This window comes from Apteryx mantelli, chromosome 4, assembly GCF_036417845.1.
Source record: "Apteryx mantelli isolate bAptMan1 chromosome 4, bAptMan1.hap1, whole genome shotgun sequence".
Classification (NCBI taxonomy): domain Eukaryota; kingdom Metazoa; phylum Chordata; class Aves; order Apterygiformes; family Apterygidae; genus Apteryx; species Apteryx mantelli.
The window spans coordinates 65,585,419-65,608,420 of record NC_089981.1 but is presented as its reverse complement, the minus strand read 5'-3'; the positions used below and the strand labels follow the sequence as shown (position 1 = coordinate 65,608,420).

At 39.8% G+C, this 23,002-nt stretch overlaps 2 protein-coding genes across 2 annotated transcripts; one reads left to right on the top strand and one right to left on the bottom strand.

The window, feature by feature from the left end:
- Nucleotides 1-1,718: 1,718 nt before the first annotated feature.
- On the top strand, nt 1,719-18,693 carry SNW1 (SNW domain containing 1). The gene is made up of 14 exons (XM_013940608.2): nt 1,719-1,760; nt 2,712-2,865; nt 5,324-5,485; nt 10,483-10,578; nt 10,671-10,777; nt 11,603-11,707; nt 11,801-11,870; nt 12,547-12,612; nt 13,924-14,040; nt 14,375-14,516; nt 15,488-15,584; nt 16,568-16,685; nt 17,687-17,850; nt 17,929-18,693. Exons 1-14 carry the CDS (start codon nt 1,747-1,749, stop codon nt 18,131-18,133), a joined length of 1,617 nt encoding a protein of 538 aa, XP_013796062.1. The 5' UTR covers nt 1,719-1,746; the 3' UTR covers nt 18,134-18,693.
- Nucleotides 18,622-22,989, bottom strand: SLIRP (SRA stem-loop interacting RNA binding protein). Its single transcript, XM_067296878.1, has 4 exons — nt 22,859-22,989; nt 22,594-22,652; nt 20,670-20,777; nt 18,622-18,750 (listed from the first exon to the last, which is right to left on the bottom strand). The coding sequence occupies exons 1-4, from the start codon at nt 22,950-22,952 to the stop codon at nt 18,691-18,693; spliced, it is 321 nt and encodes a 106-aa protein (XP_067152979.1). The 5' UTR covers nt 22,953-22,989; the 3' UTR covers nt 18,622-18,690.
- Nucleotides 22,990-23,002: the final 13 nt, after the last annotated feature.

The window sequence follows — 23,002 nt, the reverse complement described above, 5'->3', positions numbered from 1 at the left end:
CAAGACGATGGGGCCAGACTCTTTTCAGTGGTGCCCAGTGACAGGACGCGAGGCAACGGGCACAAACTGAAACACAGGAAGTTCCATCTGAATATAAGGAAAAACTTTTTCACTGTGAGGGTGACAGAGCACTGGAACAGGTTGCCCAGAGAGGTTGTGGAGTCTCCTTCTCTGGAGATATTCAAAACGTGCCTGGATGCGATCCTGTGCAATGTGCTCTAGGTGACCCTGCTTGAGCAGGGGGGTTGGACTAGATGATCTCCAGAGGTCCCTTCCAACCTCAGCGATTCTGTGATTCTGTGATTCTGACTGCCCTCATGTTCCTCCAAATCTCATCCATCCTAGAAATTCTAACAGATGAATTTAGTCTGCAGGATTTTTGTCTCTCTTGTAGTCTTCCTGCCTCTTACTGTATGGAATGTATTTATTTATAATAGGAATGTGTGTGTTTCTTATACATTCTACCCTTTTCTTCTCTAGCAGGCTTCTGTGTCTCTTCTAGATGAACCATGGCCAGCACAGTGGGACTCCTCACTGTATTTCACTAGATACTAACATAACAATAGCAGTTATTAATTAGTAGCTACATTTCTTTATATGGGACCAAATACTGCCACTTCAGCACCAGTAGCATCTTATCCATGTAAAGCTCCATCTAGTCCCCACCTATTATAACTCCCTGGATAGTACTTTTTCTTATTTCACATTTTAACTATATGCTAAAGACTATGTCTGTTGAGGTGTTTTGGAAACTTCATTTAAAAAATGCTATGTAACATTTGAATACATGCCTATGGCACATATACAACACCTGACATTTAATACAAAAGCTTTTATTTTAACTCAAGTATACAGCAGTTTTCATTTCTTTCCATCCCTTTTCTCTCATGTCCTACTCAGTGATGTCTAAGGACCAGATAGCAGATTAAGAAATTTTATTGCAAGCCCTTTGCACTATATTTTCTGCCTTTTACTAGGACACCTTGTCCTTCAGCTGGATGAACCATTAAGTTAATGAACTTGTTGGAAACCATTTTTATATACAAGATGTCTGAAAAGGGGGCTTTTGTACTGGGCTTTACCCCGCCCCCTTTTTTTTTGCAATTTCAAGTAAGAGTACTTTATCAAACTTGCCGAAGCAGCTTTTCTGGGATTGTGCCATTGCTGTTGCGTCCATCTCTTCTCATTTTGCAGAGACCAGCAATGCCTTGGGGAGTATCAAAGGGGGAAAGATGTGCACTATGAGAGCCATCGGTGATTGAGGTTGGGGGATTTCATCAGAGTGGGGCTGTCAGGTAGTAGATTTGTGCCCGGTGCCACACCCCAAGGTGGCTGTAGCATTTAATGACCCACACCAAGCCCAGCAGTGGCCTAGAGACCAGCCCGCACAGATGGAGATCCTTCCACCATCCTGCACCCCGTGAGCTGGCCCTGAAGAAGACAAAGGCCCTCAGGGAAAGACCGTTCAGCCCGAACGCACAGCCACTCCCTCACAGCCTTGGCGCGACCGACGCCATGGCAGCAGCACGCCCCAGCACGCTTCCGCGCTGCCGGGGGACTACATCTCCCAGGAAGCACTGCGGAAAGCACGCATGCGCACGGAGGCGGGGAACCCGCCCCGCCTCCGCTTGCGGAGTTCTGAGACTACAAGTCCCAGCCCCCAATTGTGTTGCGCGGCGCATGCGCAGGTGCGCTCCTCCCCCCCCCCCCCAGGCTGGGCTTGGAGAAGACGACGAAGGCGGCAAGATGGCGCTCACCAGGTGTGTCTGGCTGGTTTGGTTTGCCCGGGTTGGGGGGCTGCTCCTCCCCGCCTGCTGCGGCTTTCCGGCCGCTCTGCGGGCCTCCAGCCGCCGCAGAGGGCCGCGCGCTGCCGGGCCGCGGACTCCTGTGGTGCCAGGCCCACCGGCCGGTGAGGAGGCCGGGCCGCGGTGGGTCGGGCGCCGCCGCTCCGTGGGGACGGCGAGGGCCGGGCCGGGCCGGGCACGGGGGAGCCGCCGGGACCTGCCCTGCACTGGCCGGAGGGGGCGTTGGGCACTGCGGGCACGGCCTTGTGTGCGAGGGGGCTCCTCTTTCGCGTGCGTCTGCGGGAAGAAGCCCCCCGCCCCGGCTGGAGGTGATCGGATCCGTGCGATTTTTGTGGGGATATTCTTACCGTTAGTGAGAACGAGAAGTCTTTGTTACGAGTTGCTGTGTCTCTCTGACCAACTTCAGGAGTGCAGCTTTGGGACTCAAGTTCTTGACTTTGGCTGGCAGGGGTCTAGTGCCAATGGAGAAGGTTGTTGATAGATCTCTTCGTGGATGTTTGTTTTGAGAGAAGTAAAGGGGGAGTCGCTGAAGCTAGGGATATGTTTTCTTTTATCTGACTGATAGCAGTGGAAAAAGTACATAGTGGTCTGTGACTCTCCTGTTAGAGAATGGTCATTGACACATTTCTGTTCCAACAAGATGTGAATATAGGTGAATTTAACATTAGATTTTATAGAAATCCTCCACAACGCTGACAGAGCACAAATTGCCTTTGGCCCTTTAAACTTGGAAGTTACTGCACTCTGCTTCATGAGCACAACGCTCAGGCTTCGTAAACCTGTATTGATTAATGATAGAGAAGAAGAATAATCTAATCAGAGACTCAAGTGTAGGTTGACTCTTGTTGAGAGAAATTCTCAAAATTAACTGTCTCTTTTTATTTGGTGGTATCTGTGAATGTGCAGTTTTCTACCAGCTCCAACGCAGCTGTCTCAGGACCAGCTAGAACTAGAAGAAAGGGCAAGAGCTCAAAGATCAAGGCAGACTGCTCTCGTGTCATCACGAAGAGAACCTCCTCCATATGGTTACCGGAAAGGATGGATACCACGAATGCTAGAGGTAAGTGTTTAAATTCACACTGTAGTAGTGTGTCTCTGTTCATGAAAAAAAAGTGTGGTTTTGGTGTAGATCTGGAGATCTTGAATGTAGCGTAAAGAACTGCATGAAGCCTTACCACATGGAGAACTTCTGTCAAAGCTGATGGATATGTTCTTGGGTTGGTGGAAGTTGTTGTAATTCATTGTGTTACTTAAAAAGTTTTATGGTAAGCAGTATATTGTACAGTCTCTTCCTTTTAGAAATATTTATGCAGTAATGTGGAAATAGTTCTATGGCCCTGTCAGTTTATAATCTCTGAATGCAAAGATTCTCCAGGAAAGACATCTGTATTTTACCTTCATCATTATTTGTTAAATACATGGCCTGGATTAGAGCTGGAATAAGTAAACAGATATATGTAAGAGACACCTTATGGTAACAAAAGGTAGCTGTAGCGTGGAGGGAGAAAGTCTTGTTGGACTTGAGAGGAAAACTTTAAAATTTGCCATTGTTAAAGTATGTTACTGGCAAAAGGGTCTTGGGCAGTAATCTTGGATGGTAATTAGCTGTGATCCTGGCCTGTTTAGCATAATTTCAACTAGAAGAGTTGAAAATTTGAAGAAAAAATGCAAGTGACTCTGATTACAAAAATCTTTTGGTACGATTTCTCATTGGTACAATTTCTCATTGCAGATTTGAAAAAAAAGTTGCAGATTTGAAATGGTACTTAACATAATGTCTGAGACCTGTTATGATCAGTCATAAGCTAGTGTTCTTGGGACAAAGGATGCTCTTCAGGTTTTGATACAGTATTTTATGATCCTCCATTGTTCGCAAATGCCATCATTTTATGACCTAACAACCGCCTTACTCTCATACTTATGTTTGAATCCCATATTTTTAAAGATGGATCCAATACGGTACCTTGGTGATCCATTAGTGCTAAAAAAGGTGACTTCAAATAGTTCCAATGCTCCTCTAAAATAAACATTCTTCTGTAGGCTCATTTAATAATGTTTATGATGTTAAGAGCTATATTCACTTAAATTTTCTCCCGGCACTAACTCTTTAGCTACTAAAGTTAGTGTATTATTCTCTCCATGTGTTAGCTAAGAACTTCTTAAAAAGTTAGATCAATGTTTTCAATCAGTTTCCACCATTGCTGGGCCACAAAATGCTACAAGTTTTGAAAAGGCTGTTAAGGACTTCCCTGTCCACCTACATAAATGCAAATTTTTCAAGGGTAGTAAATGTTTCTGAAGCATAACCTTGGTCCAGTGATCCCAGGATGGCATTATTGAAAATACCTTTTCTTAAAAGATCTAGAGTTCTGCAAAAAGTTCTGAGGAATGACTAACCTTTGTTCCAGGTAATATTTTAACATTGATTCTATAACTAATTGTTGAATGTGGGACATCAGGTGGAAGACCTTCAATAACTGGGCCTGTATTTCAGTGAGCACTTTAAGCTAGCATGAGTGTGCTGCTGTGGAAGGAACTGTTCTGGCCACTTGCTCTGATCTCAGTTCACTCTGTGTTGCACTAGGAAAACTATTTGGTGATATGGTGGAGAATCAACCTATTGAAGATGGAACCATTCTTTTTCATTGATCTGATTCACTGTCAAGCTCTACAAAAGCTATGCCATTGCAGCAGAAAGAGGAGGAGATGCTGGTGCTGCTTAAGCAAATGCTTCCTCTGAAGAATCTGAAGAACTGCATTTGGAACTATAGCCTGAAATTATTTTAGGAAGAGTACCAGCTCCCTGTGTCTCTTCAGTGTTACTGAATCAGGATGATCTGCTTTCTTTTTTTTCCTTCATTAAATCCTTTTACAGCAACATGTTGAACAAAAGGGGAAGCAAACCCTTTTGAAAGTATTGGGGTAATGGGTGCTTTCCCAGTTTTCAATGTATTAGCATGTCAAAGTAAGGAAATCTGATAGCTTGTCATTTGTCCCATTTTAAAGCTGTGATACAGGCTTGGAAAGGAATGCAAAGCTTTTAAAATTTTTTCTTCAATTTATTATTGTTTGAAAGGCAACAAATAACCTGCAGAGATTTTCGTTAAAAAAATCACACTCTTTAGTACTTCCACAGTTGCCTTATTGTAGCAGATAAATTCTTGAAATTCTAATTACTTAAGTCACATACGAATTGACTATTTGATCATGTCTGTAACACTGTAGTGTCTCCACATTCTAATCAATGATATGGGGTCTTACTTTGTGCAAGGAATAGTTCTAGATGCTTTCCTGCAAGGTACCTTGTCCATGCATTTCAGTGTCTTTTATTTTAAGAAGTTTCAACAGCTATAATAATAAAGTGGCTAGAGCATTCTGGCAATGATTGATTTTTGTTTGTTTGTTTTTGTTAGAACCAATTAACCCTTTTGTTCTATTTCCCAGTGGAAAAAAAACAGGCAAATCTTATACCGTCTTCTTTTTTCTTGCTGTCATTCACAATGTTTTCCTTTGTGTAGGATTTTGGAGATGGGGGTGCTTTCCCGGAAATTCATGTGGCCCAATATCCATTGGATATGGGCCGAAAGAAGAAAATGTCCAATGCTCTGGCAGTTCAAGTGGATGCAGAAGGGAAAATAAAATACGATGCAATAGCTCGACAAGGACAATCAAAGGACAAGGTAATATTCCTTCAAATGTGTAGACTGGGAATGTATACAGGGGAAACTTCATATATACACTCTGTGCATACTTAAACTCATTGGTTTGGCATTAGACTACTGGACTGTCTCCTTGAGGTGCAGTCCTATTTTCTTATAAGTTTAAGAGCTGAAAAATATCAGAGAGATATGAACACTTGGACATGGAGAATAAGATGAACTAGGACTCAGTTGCTGTGTTTGTGTGATCTTCTCTATTTTGTAATTAAAAGGTAAGATAACAGTGATGAAAGTCTCTACACAAAACTTTCTTGATAGTTTATTAGCCTTCCTTAGCCTTCCAATGAAGGCAAGAAACTGAAAGCAGGCTTGGTCACAGAGTGCCTCATTTTGGTGTGGCAAAGGCGGGGTGGGGGAAGCACACAAAATACAATTTAACTTCCAGAATAATACATATTCTGCCTTATTAATATAATGTTTGACGCTTCTGTCTGTTTTCAAAAATTTTGGGGGGGGTGTCCTCTTTTTTTTTATTATTATTATTATTATTTTTTAATTGCAGCAGGAAGTATTGCCAGTGTTTATACTCCAAAATGCCTCTGTTAAGCTTAGTTCAAAACTGTGGCAAAACTTCCATTGAGCTTAATGGGAGCAAGCTTTGATTTCCTGTATACAGTAGCCCTTCCAAAGAAGAGAAGATGACATTTTAATCTTGTGGAGCCCTAAGTAGTACTGAGGAGAATCTGAAAAGAGAATTAAATACAAAGGATGTTTTAGGTGAAGTATATAGGTAATTACTTTCAATATAACAGTTCAATTTCTCCTGCTTTACTGTAGAATGCCTTGGGAAGCTTATGGGTATGTAACATGCCTCATGCCTTAGTGCAAATGAGGATGCAGAGAAAGCTTTCTAAAGAGTAAAACGAGGTGAACTTTGCCTCTCAAACCAAAAATAGGGTGAGCATTCTAAGAGTGTCTGGAGAATTTTTCTTGTTTCCTTGTTTTAACAGACAAGATCAGTGGTGTGGGGTTTTTTTTTGTTTAACTGATCCTAGTTTCCGAAGGCATAGAAAGTTAATGCCAACAGGATTTTATATTTAACTAATACTCAGTTGAGTGTCAAGTAGGTGTCACATCTTGTATATCCGCATCCTGTGGATCTTAAATTACTGCAGTATCTTTGAAAAAGAGTTTAAATCGATCAGACTCCAAGCTGTCATGGGGATAGAGAGTGATCTGACAAAACAGACACAATAGTAGTGGCTGTATTTTTGAGAGGACTGTCACTAGAGTTTGATCAATACTTTATGTAGTATCTTTAATATTTTAACATCTTCCCCTTGGCAAACAATTCATTACACTTATAAAATTTTGTGATTATACTTGATACTAAATAGAAATTTGACACACCCCAAAGGATTAAAAAAAAAAAGATTTGTAGCAGAAAAGTAAACATGAAATAACATACTAATTATGGGAAGCTTTAGATCTAATAAGAAACAAAAAAATCAGTATAGCTAAATTTTTACAGCTTTATCAAAACACTTCTTCACAGGTGGAATCAACTTCAACTTTCAAATAATGGAAGTGTTTAGATTTGAACATCAGGATCTATGTATATTGAAAAAGACCTAGAAATGATGGTAGACCTCAAGAAAAAATTACTAATCTTCTGAAGTTATTTAGTAGCTCAGAAATTGCTCTGCCTTACTTGGCTCATAGTTGGGAAAATGCTTCAAAGAACAGGTTTTTGCGGCACTTTCTGGAGTCCCAAGCAAAACTTGGAAGAAGAGCTTGAAAAGTAGTTTAAAAAAGCTGAGGAAGGTTATAATGAGGTTAAACTAAAGCTGTTAACATTTGTCATATTTGATTCATGAATATCTATGTCAGCATTCATTAACTTATCCATGTGGCATCCTGTAAAGAAGCAATAATAATATTCTTATTTTGTGACTGCCTATCAGTATGGAACAGATGAGTGGCTTTTCTAAAAGCTCTGTATTCTGGATCAAGTTGATTCTGATCGGATCCAGTTGGATGTAAATGCTGAGACTAAAGATTAAGTATCTTGATTCAAGGAGGAGTAAAACTGAGGGAAAATTAGATATTTGAAACAACTTAAGTGGAAGTAGCAGAAATACTATGGCTTGATTTGTCTTTCAGGAGACCTGAGAGAGTATTAGTAAATGTGCCCTAGGGAGCAGTTCTTCAGTGATCTGTGTTGAGTTCGATAGATACAACTTGTGATAGTACAGCATAAATAGGATTACGTGCAGAAGTTCCAGCTTGATGAGAGCTACATTTTATACTTCTTCACTCTCTATCGAGTTAAGAGAAACAGATATTTAGCAGGCTACTGGCAAACAGATAGTGTTTCTCATACTATTCCATGAGCTAATGTTTGGTCTGAGTTAAGAAACAAACTTTGCTTTTGCTCCAGTTTCTGGATTCTTTTGAAGCTCAATTTAATATTCTGCCTTCTTGTAGATGCAGCAATTCCATCACCCAGACCCTATATCTAAGTGGCTTGTCAGCAGCTTTCACTGTTGCAGTGTCTCTTACGTCTGTTCCCTTATGCATTTAAAAAATAGTTGCTTTGGAGAATTTTCCTCGAAAAATGCTGATATAATTGAGATAGTGTGACAAACCTTCTGTTTGGAGCTAGCAGAAAGTCTGCTAGATGTGATATGGTGGGTAAAGATGAATCTGTATGTGTGACTTTGTGGATGCATAGATGAAGTTCCATGTAGCTCTAGGTGAAAGACTTCCATCACTGGCTGTATGGTTAGCTGTTGTGCTGCTATGGAGTTTCCCAATACTGTCTCTACTCATGTGACTAATAGCCAGGCTAAAATAACACTTGGAGCATCAATAATTGAGATGTTTTGGGGAGACTGATGCTTAGTTTCCTTATTAGGAAAATAAGGAGACATAATTTCTTATTATGTCTTTACAGGGACAGAAAAGGGAGTGAAATTGAGGAGTGGTACTATTAGGCCTATAACTTTTTTATGGCAAGGATGATAAAGATTTTCTGTGCAAGAGTCATCTTGTTGGTCCAACACTGTGGCTTAGGTGCTAGTAGAGAAAAAGGAACCACAAATCTAATGTGCAGTTTTCTCTCAAGATAGTGAATTAAACTGAAACATTCACGAGAGATAGTAGTTGCATTGTTTAAGGAACTTATATGACAGCAATGGGCCTGGCTAAGAGAACATGAATATAACTGAAATGATTGAAAGTATTCATTACTCATAATGTATTTAACTTCTCGGAAGAGCTTGGTTTGAGAGCTTGTCAGCAATTCTATCTGTGTTATGTTTGCCGGACTTCCAACCAATTAATTGTAGTGACTTCTAAAATGCTATGTACTTCAGATGAAGAAACCATTCTGTTTTCTGTAAAAACAGAAAATTAGAAAGGAAGGCATTTATTCTGCAGTGCTTAGTAATAGCTTCTTAATTTACACATCGGATTGATAAGCACTGGATGTACAGAATAAAATACAATGAGGGGAGGGATTTCAGTGTTAAAAAGTAAGCAATTTTTGTCAAGACACTTCTTCCTATCAAGATTCTTGATCTAAAATCCTACCATGAGCTAAAGTATCTTATGCAGCTAGTTAGATAAGAATATTCTCTTTCTGATGGCATGCTGGCATACAGTTTTCTAATTGCTGCCCGTGAAGGTTGCCTCTGCCAGAGAAGGAATCATCTGGTTGTACCAAAAATTGAAGATTTGATTTGTGGCTAGACTTCAGATTCTGCTTTTCAGTAGCAATCAAAATGAAATACCTGAAACACAGGCTGATGGTTTGCTTTTAAATTTCATAGATGAAAAAGGGTAGTGAATGGGCATGCTAAAATATCAAACAGTCCTAATCTCTTTATCTTAGATTAATAAAATGTCTGAAGATTACTGTTAAAATAAGATAAATATCTAGAAAAGTAACAGTGCAGTATCTTTCATCTGACTCTCTGTATTGCTTCAAAAAAGGACTCCAATTAGAACATGCAAGTGTATCGAGTTTTTGATGGAGACAAGAATTTTGGTATTTTCAGTCTAATCTCATCTATGTTCCTGATCCATGTTGCTGATGCTTCCCATATGTGTGCAATATTTGGGGGGTTTAATTAGTTCATGTAGTTCATTTATATCCCAGACATCTCTCAGAGAGGATAGAATATACTGTAGTTTTGAAAGAATCTCTTAGCACCCTTCCTCCATCCCCCTCCCCCCCCCCTTTTTTTTTTCTCGGGATAATCTGAGCTCTTTTAGCATACTTGTTTTTTCTTGCAGCAAGATTCTTGGGACTTGGAGTTAATTACCTTAGAGGAACACTATTCCTCAGATGTCCATCATTCAACTTTTCAGATGCTGGAATATTATCGATATTAAAGGATTAGAAATGTTAGGAGTGAAGGATAAGAAGCAGTAAATGGCTCTTGTGTGCCAAATTAGTATTGAGCCTATTCTGAGGTCAGTTTCATAGTTGGACATAGTTTACTCCACTTGAAATAATAATTATAATGACTTTTAACCCTTTGATGTGAAACATTAATGAAATACCATAGAATATTTTCCCTATAAAGTTAACTAGTACTGTTCTTTGCTTATATTTAAAATTGGGGTTTAAAGCTAGTGAAAACTAGCTGCTAAGTAATCCTTGAAAACAGAAGTATAAATGTGGGTTTTCTGTATGTCTTGGGGAGCCCAAGAAAGGAAGAGTGTAGGAATGGGAAGCAGGAAATGGTGGTGTCTAATCCCAGCTCTGACAGTGATTTACTTAATATTTAGTCATATTGCTTCTTTACTTTGATTATTCCATTTGTAAAATGGGGTCCAGACTATTTTACTATTCTATGAAAGTCATTTAAAAATGTATAATTGCAGTGCATTTAGAGTTGTATACAAGTGCTAATTAGTACCTAAAGTATAATCTAGGCCTGAAACATTTCCTTTGGAATACTTCTATTTATTCCTATTCTTCAGCACTAATAAAATATAATGTATTTCAGGTTATTTACAGCAAATACACAGATCTTGTGCCAAAAGAGGTTATGAATGTCGATGATCCTGAACTGCAAAGACCTGATGAGGAAGCAATTAGAGAGGTATTGTATACATTGATGTGCCTAGTTATTTGAGGTACACTGTATGTCTTGCATATTTGATGAGATACACACTGTGATATTTTTGTCTTCAGATCACAGAGAAGACAAGAGCAGCCTTGGAAAAATCGGTATCTCAAAAAGTTGCAGCAGCCATGCCAGTTCGAGCAGCTGACAAACTAGCTCCTGCACAGTACATTCGGTATGTAGTGCTGGTTTGTATATAAGATGCTGTTATATATAAAATTAAATAAAACAAAAACATTCCTTGACTTCCTGAGAATAAGGCTCTTTCTCTTAAATTCTGTTCTTCTGGAAGTAGTATGAAACCAGGTTATGTATTTTGAATTAATCTACTAATGACAACCTAGTTTGAAGTGTGTTGAGGATGTCTTAACATATCAATAGTTGTGAAACATTGAGGGGTTATTGTTTTTCAGCAACAAAGTATTGGTTTGTCAGGGAGCACAAGGAATCTTGCTGCCCTGGGAGCAGCCTCTTTACTGGGAGTTTCTCCCCAAAACAAACCATGTAACAAGATTCTTCCCTTAAATAAAAATGAGCAATTGGAAAGAATTTGGAATTATTAGGAGGCTGGTACATATTTATAATAATTCTCTGCTGCAACCACAGAAGAATTCCACAGCAGAGTTAAACTTGGCCTGAGATGAATTCTGAGTATGTGAAGAGGTTCTTAATATCCCATAAGTGGTCCCCAGAGATTCATAAACATAGGGAAAGAGTATTGTGACATGCTTAGTGTCTCTCTATTAGTTTGTTCTTTCTCCTACTTTGGAATCTAGGTTAATACAGGAGAATGTAGCCCTGGGAAGATGCATTCTTTCTGGTGTAGTTGATCCTCTGTGTTAGTTCAGTATCCTCTGTGCAGTCACCTGCTCCTGGCTTCTACAGTGGAAGAGTCTTAAACTGGTGTGAATAGTTGAATAGTGAATTGAGTGAAAGCTGAGGTGGGAAAGGAATGTCTGGCTGTGTGCAGAGAACTGAATGTTTTGACCATTTTATTCAGGTACACGCCATCTCAGCAAGGTGTGGCTTTCAACTCTGGAGCAAAACAGAGAGTTATTCGGATGGTAGAAATGCAGAAGGACCCCATGGAGCCTCCAAGATTCAAGTAACTATTCAAAACTTCTTCATGGCAAATAGAAGATTCTGAAGTGCATTTCCATACAAAGTGCTGATCGTGTTTGCTTTTTTAATTGTTCAGAATTAACAAGAAAATTCCACGTGGACCCCCTTCTCCTCCAGCTCCAGTAATGCACTCTCCCAGTAGAAAGGTATGAAAAACAGTAGCTGTTCTCAGGTTTGACTTCTAGGTGGGTTCCCAAATTCCACTTTGATCTATCTCATCTCCACGCATCATCATCTTCTTGTTCTTTTGATGTGATACTAAGTGATGAACTTGGTGCTTGCTGCAGTCTTTTGTGCTTGGGCAGGTCTGAGAGTTCTCCCCCCCCCCCATATAATTCATCAAAGGTTAAGTACAATTCTCATACATTTTATGCAGGTCTGCATTTCTGGAGCTGTCCATGTCTTGGATGAGTTGGCTGAGGCTCTAGCCTTGGTTCACTCATGCTGCTTGTAGACAACACTAGAGAGCTTGTTTGTATTTTAAAGGTTATCTTCCCTCTGGGAGATGAGTGTAGTGGTTCATAAGTTTCCCACAGCCTGAACAACTATTAAATGTTCAAATGTGAACAAGCTTGCTGTTAAGTTGTGTTCTGTGATGATAGTTCAAAAAGGGGGTGGCTGAATAGCTGTGTCATGAGTTGTGTTAGCAAAGGTACAGTACACAAATGAACATCTCACTGCTAAGAAGGATTGGGGTTTTTGTAGCAGTGTCCTGAACTTTGTACTCTAATTAGTCTCAATAGTTTCATAGCTGCCTGTGATAAAACCATGTTTCTTTTTGCTATAAATCTAAAGATGACTTTTTTTCCTCTCTCAAATCAGATGACTGTGAAAGAGCAGCAAGAGTGGAAAATTCCCCCGTGCATTTCAAACTGGAAAAATGCAAAGGTAATTAAGTTGTCATAAATTCACCCTCTTAAAATTGCAGCCTGCTGTGAGACCTCTATGAATGATCTACAGCCTGAATAACACTGGTTTTAAACCCCTAGAGTTCAGTAAACTGACTGCTTCCAGCATGGATAACACACAATTGTACAGCTCGGTTTTTCTCTTCCCTACATATTAGGGTTGTCAAATTGACAGGAGTATAGATCTGAGAGAGAATATATTACTTCATGGCAGAGATTATATATTTTGAGAGAAGAAACAGCATTAGATAAAATCCCCATAATAGTGTGGTATGTGGAGCCTGAAACCAAATCCTCTGGTGCTCACAAAGTAAAGCCATCTAAACTGAAAAAGGGAAAGGTAATTTTTAGAGAGCAAAGTGTTGTGGGTTTTGGGGTTTTTTTTTTGTTTTTTTGATACTGCAGTCTGAATCTCCAGAAAGTTCTGAAAGTTCTTCTTTTTGCATTCTTGCACTAATTAATTTTCATCACTTGTTAGCTTAGCTATTTTTATTTCTTGTAAGAGCAGGTATGTGCTGTCCCTTTGGTTTTATCAGTAGGTGGTGGTGGGGGTGGTTATTTTATTTTAATGTTCAGAGAGAAGGGAAAATTTATAATATGCTGCAATGACTGGTCTAATCGTTCTTCTCAAACTTACCAAACTCTTGTTTTGAGGCAGCCTCTCCAAACGGAGGAAGGAAAAGCTGCATGTTAGGATATTATTTTTTTCTGCCCCAACACAGCTGCGTAACTGGGACTGACACTAATTAGTAGATCAAATTTTAGGTTACAGATGCTAAAACCAAAGCAAACTTTTTGTAGAGCTCTCTGTAAAGAATCTTATGTCTTCTATAAATACTTTTTTGCTTTCAAAAGCTGAAGCCTAAATTGGTATTTAGTGTCTCTTGCTTTTGCTGACAGCCTTGCCCCTTATTTTCTCATTTTGGATCATCTAACCTTTCGATAGGTATAAAAACAGTTCAGGGAAGTTAAATTATAAGTACAAATGGTAAAAGTGCTTAGAGACTAGGAAAGCTGTTGTCTGTAGTTTTTTAACACAAAGCAAAGAGTGGAGCTTATTGATCAAAAAGTATCATTCTCAGTTTATTAAGATGCCATTTGAAGGGAAAATATAATCCTGATGAGAGGAAAAAAAAACAAAGAGAAGCTAGTATTGTCTAGTACAAATTTGGAATACATGTAAAGCAGTTCCATTGAGGCATATTAGTGATGGGCCAAGTTTTGTGGATTTTTTTGTTTTATTACACAGTGCTTGTTTCTGTGATTAACTGTCTATCTGTTTCAACTCCAGGGTTACACCATTCCATTAGACAAGCGCCTGGCTGCAGATGGCAGAGGACTGCAGACAGTTCACATTAATGAAAACTTTGCCAAGCTAGCTGAAGCTCTCTATATTGCTGACAGAAAGGTCAGGTGATTGTTTAAACTGGTTTGTTCCACCTTATTTGTATGTTCATTTCCTTGGGAAAATCAACTGTGAATAGGTTGTAGCTCTTTAGTTTGTCTGGCTGCTAGGCTAACATAAGGTTACATCCCCAAGATTTTTGAATCAGTGGTTCAGCCTGGATTAACCTATTGGAGTTCATGGCTTTTGTTTCTCAGCTCTAATTGCTGTGGTTGTCAGGCTTTGAACTTTTGTCTCTACGACTTGATTCCTGCTCTGCATACTGGGCAACTCCCAAGACCCAAGCATTCCAGCTGCTAGCTTTGTATTGTTTTAACTAGGGGTCTTATGTATGCAGGCTCGTGAGGCTGTGGAGATGCGTGCTCAGGTAGAGAGGAAGATGGCTCAGAAAGAAAAGGAGAAACATGAAGAGAAGCTCCGAGAAATGGCCCAGAAAGCCAGAGAGAGGAGAGCAGGGATCAAAACCCATGTTGAAAAAGGTACATTTCTTTGTTACTAAGATGCTGTGGTAGTTTTTGTTTTTGTTTTTTTTAACCTCTCTAAAGTGTAGGTTGGGAGAAGTAACCTGAGAACTTATAATAGCTAAATATCGACTGTAATTTCTAAGCATGACATCCACTCTTCATGTCTTTACTTGATCAACCAGTGAATTAGCATAGTTAATGGGGGTCTAGGATCTGAATTTGAACCCAGTAGCTATATGTCAGTGTATATATGTAAAGGAGGATGTTCAGAAATTGAGATGTCATCGGATCAGTATAACTAACAGCTTTCATGGAGCATTCTAACCTAATTTTTTTTTTTTAAGAAAGGATTGTTCCAGATAAAGAGCAACTTTATGTTTACATGAGGACAAGAAGCAGTGGAACAGGTTGCCCAGAGAGGTTGGCAGTCTCTATCGTTGCAGGTTTTCAAGACCTGAGTGGGCAAAGCCCTGAGCAACCTGATCTGAATTCAGCATCACTCCTGTTTTGAGCAGGAGTTGGGACTAGAGACCTCCTGAGGTCTCTTCCAACTGGGGTGATTCTGTGATACTGAGTCACAGAATGTTCTTGGCAGCACACAGAGATGCCTATGTGCTTGAATGATGTTTTTATATTAGCACGTATTAAAAGGAATAAATATTGTACGATGTGATCTGTGGGTGTTTTCACGTTTTACTTCCTAGATGAACAAGTACTCTAAGTTCTTGAAAGCTAAGAAAACATAGTTTTGGATATGTCTACCTCAGCTATCTTGTCAAAGACAGTTAATTGTTTGCAGTGTAAGAAAGACATGGTTTTCCTTATGTTCTGTTCAGTTTGCATAAAATGTAGTAATTTAAATAGTGTTAAGGGTCACTTCTCTTCTGTAAATGAATACTGAATTGAATCACTGTGCCAGTGACTGTGGCATACTTAATTCAAATTTCAAATATTTGTATATAATGAGTAATCTCATATTTGTACAGAGGATGGAGAAGCTAGAGAGAGAGATGAAATCAGACATGACCGGCGCAAAGAGAGACAGCATGACAGGAATCTTTCCAGGGCAGCCCCTGACAAAAGGTGAGTCGCAAAAGAAAACTGCTTTATTCCTGTACTGGCACTGGCTTCCCCATTAGATAAACTTGCATAGAGTTTTTTCTTTTTGCTTGATGCAAGTGCCTGAATTATACCTGGTGCAGATACTCAGTTGTATGAAGTACCTTTGATAAGGGTTAAAAGCTCTAGTACTGTTGCTGGTTATGTGCAGAAAATATTTGGATTTGCAATTTTAAGACTTAAAGAATGTATAAAAGGTATTTGACTCTTTAGTTGCTAGGAAGGTATGAGGCCAGCATACTAGCACTTAATTGTGTAATCTCTCTCTCTCTCTCTCTTTTTTTTCTGAGAATTTGAGCTTTGAATATCTTCAGCCAAAAATGTCTGACCAAAGAAACTTAGGATTCTCCATATGTATGGAGGAGTGGTGTTTTGTTTTTTTTGTTTTTTAATCAGAACTTCAGTATATTCAGATTTAATTAACATGTTGACAGTGAAGGTTAAAACTTGGATCCTATAACTTCAGTGAGACTGGGATATCATTAGTGGTTTTGTTTATTCAACCTATTCATTTGAATTGAGCTTAGATTTATAAGCGTAGGCTGAAGTATCTCGTTTGTTCAAGCCAATGAGATTTCTGAGCACAAATGGTTTCTGGAGGCTTAAAATCTCTAATATCTTAAAATTAGATTGCTCAGCCTTCCTAGAATATAATTACACTGGTTCTTGCAAAAAATAAATATGACATTTTAGACCAAGTCAGCTTGATGTAAATTGCAGATAGTGGAAAGCAAATTTAAATGTCATGCCCAGCTGAACATAACTTTCCCAAATGTTTCCCTTGCCAGGAGACGAATTTTAAATGTTACATAGTAAGGAAGGGCAAAAGTCAAGCTCTGGTTCTCAAGGGAAATTGTTAGTAACTAATACAGCATCAGGTTGCAGTTGAGCATGTAACCAAATATGGTTTATCTGACTGACTTAATAAAATTTAATTTTTAATGCAGGTCGAAGTTGCAGAGAAATGAGAACAGAGATATCAGTGAAGTTATTGCGCTAGGGGTACCCAACCCTAGGCCGTCCAATGAAGTCCAATATGACCAGAGGCTGTTCAGCCAGAGTAAGGTAAAAAATACCTTTTCGCAGCTGTGTAGCTTTCTAAGAGAAGGACATGCAAGCAGCTCATCTTTCCTTTGTGGTTATGGCTAAAGAAGTGGAGGGACCCTCTTTTCATGAATGGTGTGGATGAGCTCTGAAAGGAGACTCAGCATAACTACTGTTAATCTCCTTTATGGCATAGCTATTGCAACAAAAATTGGATAATCTGAATATGTAACTGGATTAAAAGGGTTTTGAGGGTGGGGGGAGGGAGGGGAAGAAAGCTATTTTGCCTTCAGTCTGGAGTGACTCCATCTTCTTCTGTATAAATACACTGAATAAGGAAATCTGCTATGAGAGAGAAGCAAGTAAATACTTGCCATTCCCATTATTGTCTATTTGTATCTTTTAAGATGGATTTTTAACAGCAATATTTATTTTCTGTTTATTTTGTATTATTCAGAGAGAGAATAGATTAGGCTTCAAAAAGTCCCTGAATAATTCTGCAGTTTGTCAATCGGTCTTCCCAGTTTTTCATGTCTCCAATGAAAGATTTGCAGAGAGAGGGGAAAGCTGATGTATCAGAAGAGAACAAGCAGGCATTTCTTCTGCTTTCACAGATTGCATAAGCTTCTGTGTGATTTGGATCAGTCGGCTTAAATCATGTTTTCCAGAAGTTCCAACAAATATGCATTTTTCCTATCATTTTCACTTGCTATTGTGGACAGCTGTACTTGCAAGGTGGACTGAAGTGATCCATTATTCTGAAATGCAAATGGCCTGTAATTCTTCCTGTTGCTTTCTGGAAGAGAAGTGTCCCTGACTGAGGCTTGTAATGATTGGACTTAAGCCCAGACCCAAAACCATACATATATCCTAATTAAGTGCTTGAACTCATCTGAAATCGATAGTAAATCATCTTTATGAATCTGGATCACACTACAAGTGTATCTTGATGTTGAAGTAAATTAGCTGAAGTTTTGCAGACTAACTTGTATTACACTGTTGTTCATCTTTCTCCTTCACAGGGTATGGACAGTGGCTTTGCTGGAGGAGAGGATGAAATTTATAATGTTTACGACCAGCCTTGGAGAAGTGGCAAAGATATGGCCCAGAACATCTACAGACCAAGCAAAAATGTGGATAAGGACATGTATGGTGATGATTTAGAGGCACGAATAAAGACTAATAGGTAAGAAAATTATTAAAGAATACTCTCATCCAGCACTCTGAAATGCCAAGCAACTGAGTATCATCTCTTCTCCTGCAGATTTGTTCCTGACAAAGAGTTTTCTAACTCAGATCGTAACACCAGAGGGAGGGGTAGAGATGGACCAGTTCAGTTTGAGGAGGATCCGTTTGGTCTGGACAAGTTTCTGGAAGAAGCTAAACAACATGGTGGTTCCAAACGGCCATCTGATAGCAGCCGCCCTAAAGAACATGAGCATGAGGGCAAAAAGAGGAGGAAGGAGTAAGTGCCTCCTCTTCTTGAGGAGCAAGGAAATGGACTACAAGCTTGGACTTCATGCAAAAGGCATTTTTATTATCACAGTTGTGCGTAGGGGGATGGCAGCGTAAAGAAGCAGTTCACAACTGTGCTGTGTGGATATATATATATATATATATATACACACACACACACAGAGTAATTCTTCTACATAGGACAGCTACCCATGGAAAGTGGAGGAATGATTCTTTAGCAAGTGCTCTGACTTTGCTAATTCTCTGTAGCCCAGCATCTCAGGGTAAGAATGTAAGCCCTTCCTCCAGCTTTAGGTTTTGCAGATAGCTAAAGCTTTTACTGCATATGTTAAACTCCCCTGCTGTACATAATTACCCTGTCTTATGCTGTAATAGGGATGCTAGAGATCTTATGATTTCAGTGTTTCTTTAGTGTGACCATAGTTTATTTGAACCAGGAGGGGAAACAGCTGGATTCTGTTTTAAATGAAATACTCATTCATAGTTTCTCAGTGATCTTTATTTTAGTTTCTTTACATTTAGTGAAATAAAGCCTCCTTCCACTGCTGGCTCACTTTGACTCTTTCTTTGGCTGAATGCGTCTTCTACCTCGCTGCTGTCTGAGGGAGAGCTGAAAGAGATGAAAGTTAATCAGGTTAGTTAGGCAGGAAGGTTTGATTTTTTTCATTTCTATCCTCTAAAACAGTCTTATGGAAGGCAGATGGGTCTATAACCTGTTCAGTTTAATGAGCCATAACCACAAATGCTAAGATCCTGACAGGCAGTTTGGATATGATTTGCACAGCAATGGCTAGTTGTGTCAGCAAGATGCATCTTAAAAGCTTCTTGGAATTTCAAGTGGAACTAATAGAAGATAACTATCTAAGGCTAGCCTAGAATAAAATGGGAGAAGTGCTAATACATTTTGCTCCTAGAGCAACTCATTTTTTTCAAGAAATGAAGAAGGCTAACTGCTGCTTGCCTTCTGCTTTTTATTTCACTATACAGAATCCTCTTAGCTCTTGCATCTCTCTTGTTAAAGGATGCTCCTTGACCCCCAGGCAGATAAGTGAATGTAGCTATTTTACAACTACAAGAATAAAAACCAGCAAAGTAACTTCCAGCAATCTTGAGAAAGTCATCTACACTAATCTTACTACTTATTTTGAAAACCGCATATAGATAACATCCTATGTTATTTTCAGCTCAATTTACTAGGTCTTAGCCTATTGCCTGGCCTCTCAGTTTTATGATTAAATTTAGCATGCAGCTGCTTCATTTCTGCTTCTAATTAGCTGCACTACAGTTGTTGTAACCCACAGGTCAACTCTTCTTAGGAAGATGTGCTGAAGTAACTACAACCACTGAAGATTTCTATAGTACTATGAACTGTGTCAAGGTTTATCACAATCAAGGTACTGCAGACATCCCTGAAGTCTCTTGCCAATTCATTTTAATGTTAATATCATAGTGTTTGAAATGTGGAACCTGCTTATTGGAGAGATATTAAGTATTTGCAAAGAAGAGTATTCAAAGAAAATAATTGCTCATGTCCATTGCCGCAAGCTGCTGCTTGTTCAAGGTTCTTTCCAAATTACTAGGTCTGAAGCATGTAGTAAGTCTAACTCTTGTAAAGGCAAGGTGTGTAAGTCTATAAATAAAATTGCCATAGTAACTCACCCCCATTTAGTGACCATACTAGAGCAATTTGTTAATGGTTTTGACAGGAGACCTGTTAACTTATTAATAGCTTTCAGCAGTCAACCTCAAATATAGCACTATCCTTTTATCCTTCTTGTTATCTGTCTTAACACTACTATGTACCAAGTGTTTGGAAGGCAGTGGCTGTTCTGATTAAAAAAACAACTTTGCTCTCCAATCGCTGCAATGAAGCTGAACAATAGAGTTTTGGTTCTAAAGACCAGCCCACATGCTGTCAACGTGACAGACTACTTTGTATGTGTAGGAGACCAAAGATTTTTAAACTGGTGCTGTATGCCATCTTTTGATACAATATACTAATGCACTGAGATTTCCAAGTAGTGTCCTATTTTTTCTTTACTGCTGTTTAAAATGTTACAGACAGTGTCCTTCTAAGTAAAAAAGCTACACTAAAGCTAACTTAAAAGCTATCCTGAACACATGAAAGCAGACAGTTCTGTTCTTGAACTTTTAAGAAATGATAGCTCTGTCACCAACTATCTGTTTTCACTACAGCTTAAAGGTTAAGTTTAAATTCCTTGTCTTCCCTTTTTTCCTCCCAATGTACATAGAAGATGTTGGAGTCCACCTGCAGAAACCTGTCTGAGAAATAGTACCTAGCTGCACAACAGTTCCTGAACAGTTTTGCCACATTCATGTTCTTTTAGCTTAGCATCATAGGGTTTTGAGCTCTGGATATGTTGCGTAGCCAAGGCAGTCAAGCTGGGAGTGGGGGATAAACAAAAGTGTTATAAAAGACTACACTAAAAGCACACTAAGTGGCAAAGTGATTAACCTCATTTGAAACTAGTAGGGCAGAGTTATTAATGGAATTAACATGTCTATTACCTTGGCACCCTCAAGTATGTGGGAGTCCTTCTGAAACACATTTCGAACATCTTCTGGAGTCGAGAATTTAATCCAGCAATAGCGTTTGTGAAAGCCTGTGTCTCTGTCCTAATTATCAATTTAGAAAAAATAGTTCAGTTGCTGTAGAATGGATTCACATAGGCTGTTATAATTTCATATAGATATTCAATGCAAGGATTCAGGAATTATCAGAAAAAACAACACCTGCTTTTTCAGAAGCCTATTTCACACTTTTCAAGATATTTATTCTTACTGACAACATGAGGTGGCCTAACAAAGGCTGTTTTGCACCCCTTTCTCTCAATTTGAGTCCAGCAATCATACAAATTTAATACCTTAAGGTACATTTGAAGACTGGAGAAACACATGGGTGGCTGTTTCAAACTGCAGGCATTATCTACTATTAAGCCAGTCACAACAGAACTGACATTTAAATGGCTGCCTGATTTGAAAATAAGCCCGCCCAAGTACTTGAAAAGGATTCAGCAAGATAAAGCAGCTGTTTAAAATACTAAGAAAGCAAGCTGCAATTCTAGTTGACAAGCACAAACTGCACTGAAAGGGGAAAAATTATTTTTAAAAATAATTTGCCAGTCAAAGAGAGAGCTGTCAGTAAATGGGAGAACAATGCAAAAGAGCCAGGTCTACCAGACTGCTTATTATCCCAAGCTGTACAGATGAGACCACAACAGCCCTGCCACTGAATTCACTGAACTTCAGGCATGATTAGCAGTGTTTCCACATACTGCTGAAGCTTAAACTACAAGGTACTGTAGTCACACAGCTCTGTTTCAGTATCCCAGTGAGATCTTAATCCGGGTGTCTTAGGCCACAGGCAGATATTTGTAACAGAAACAACTCTGTCACTTTTATGGATTAATGCTCCCAAAGCAGTCATTAAAACAAAACATAAGTGTGTGCAGCAGTTTAGCTCTAATTGATGATGAAGGCAGGTTTACAGTAAGCTGCCAGCCTCAGCAATGAATAACACAGTGCTTCAGACACAAGAGACAGACCACAGCAGACAGGAACCTCCTGAATATGTCCTGAACTTCAGTTTTCAAAAATAACCAGATTGTCTCAACCTATTTTTCTACATTTCCAAACTAGTCTTGAACTGATACTGAATCCAATTTAATTGAAGTTCACCACATGTTGAGCCTAATTTAACTGAAGATTACTTAATGTGGAGAAATATAGGCAGGCAGGAGAACAGCTGCTCCGTCAGCAGTTACCCATAATCTGTAACAGAGTAGAAGGGGAACACTTATTTTTTGACTGTCTCTAAGAAACTGCACTAGAAACTAGCAGCCTTAATTAACATGCTGATAATGTGGATAACTTAAACAGCTAGGAGGCAACAGCTAACAGCTCTGGAGCATCCTAAAGTGGATGTGGTTTCTGTGAGGCCTTTCACTCTGTATGGGATGTGAACCCACATCAATAAAATGCAAGAACCTCTCCATTAGGCCAGCGAGACTGGATATATAAAGGTTTTATCGTTTGTCACAAGTAAAATAACACCACAGTAGGGAATCTCAAAACACGTTTAGGTTAATAATTCAGAAGTGGCAGTGACAACAGAATCTGAGAGAATTTGCTTTTTAAAAGTTTTCCAAAACCAATGGGATCATTAAAATAGGACCACAACTCGCAGGCACCAAAAAGCACCCAGTGAGAAAGGGAGTTAAAGAGTTGAGAACTCAGCAATTTTGACTTGACTACAAGCAGAGATTTCCAAAAAGCGATCGCTACAGAAATATCGAAAATGCTTTATGACACACTCTTAAATACTGATCTCTTCACTCCTGCTGGGAAACCGGACAGCCCCAGCTAGCTGCTCTTTCCTATTTTGCGGATAAAACGCTAACATTGGTCTGGAGCGAGAGAAGCGGGTACTCACAAACGGCAGCTGGCACCTCTGTACAGACCCAAACTGAGAGAAATACTCCTTGAGCTCCTCTGGGGAGGGGAAAAGCACACCTGGTTACACGGCCCCGCGGCGCGGCGGCTCCCCGCCACGCTCCGCTCCCGCCACCGCCGCCGCCCAGCGCCGCGACAGCCACAGCGACCGCGACCGGCCCAGGCCCCGCGCGGGCCCCTCCCGGCCGCAGGGACCGCAGCAGCCCCGCGCGCCGGGGGGAAAGGGTGGGGGGACCCGGACTCACTGCTCGACACCGTCCAGGGGACCTCAGCCACGAAGATGTCAAAGAGCTTCCCGGAGCGCCTGCTAGCCGTCCGCACCGCGCCGGCCGCCGCCATTTTGGGAGCTGAGGCGGGAGCTCCCTGCGGCCCCGCCCCTCCGCGGCCCT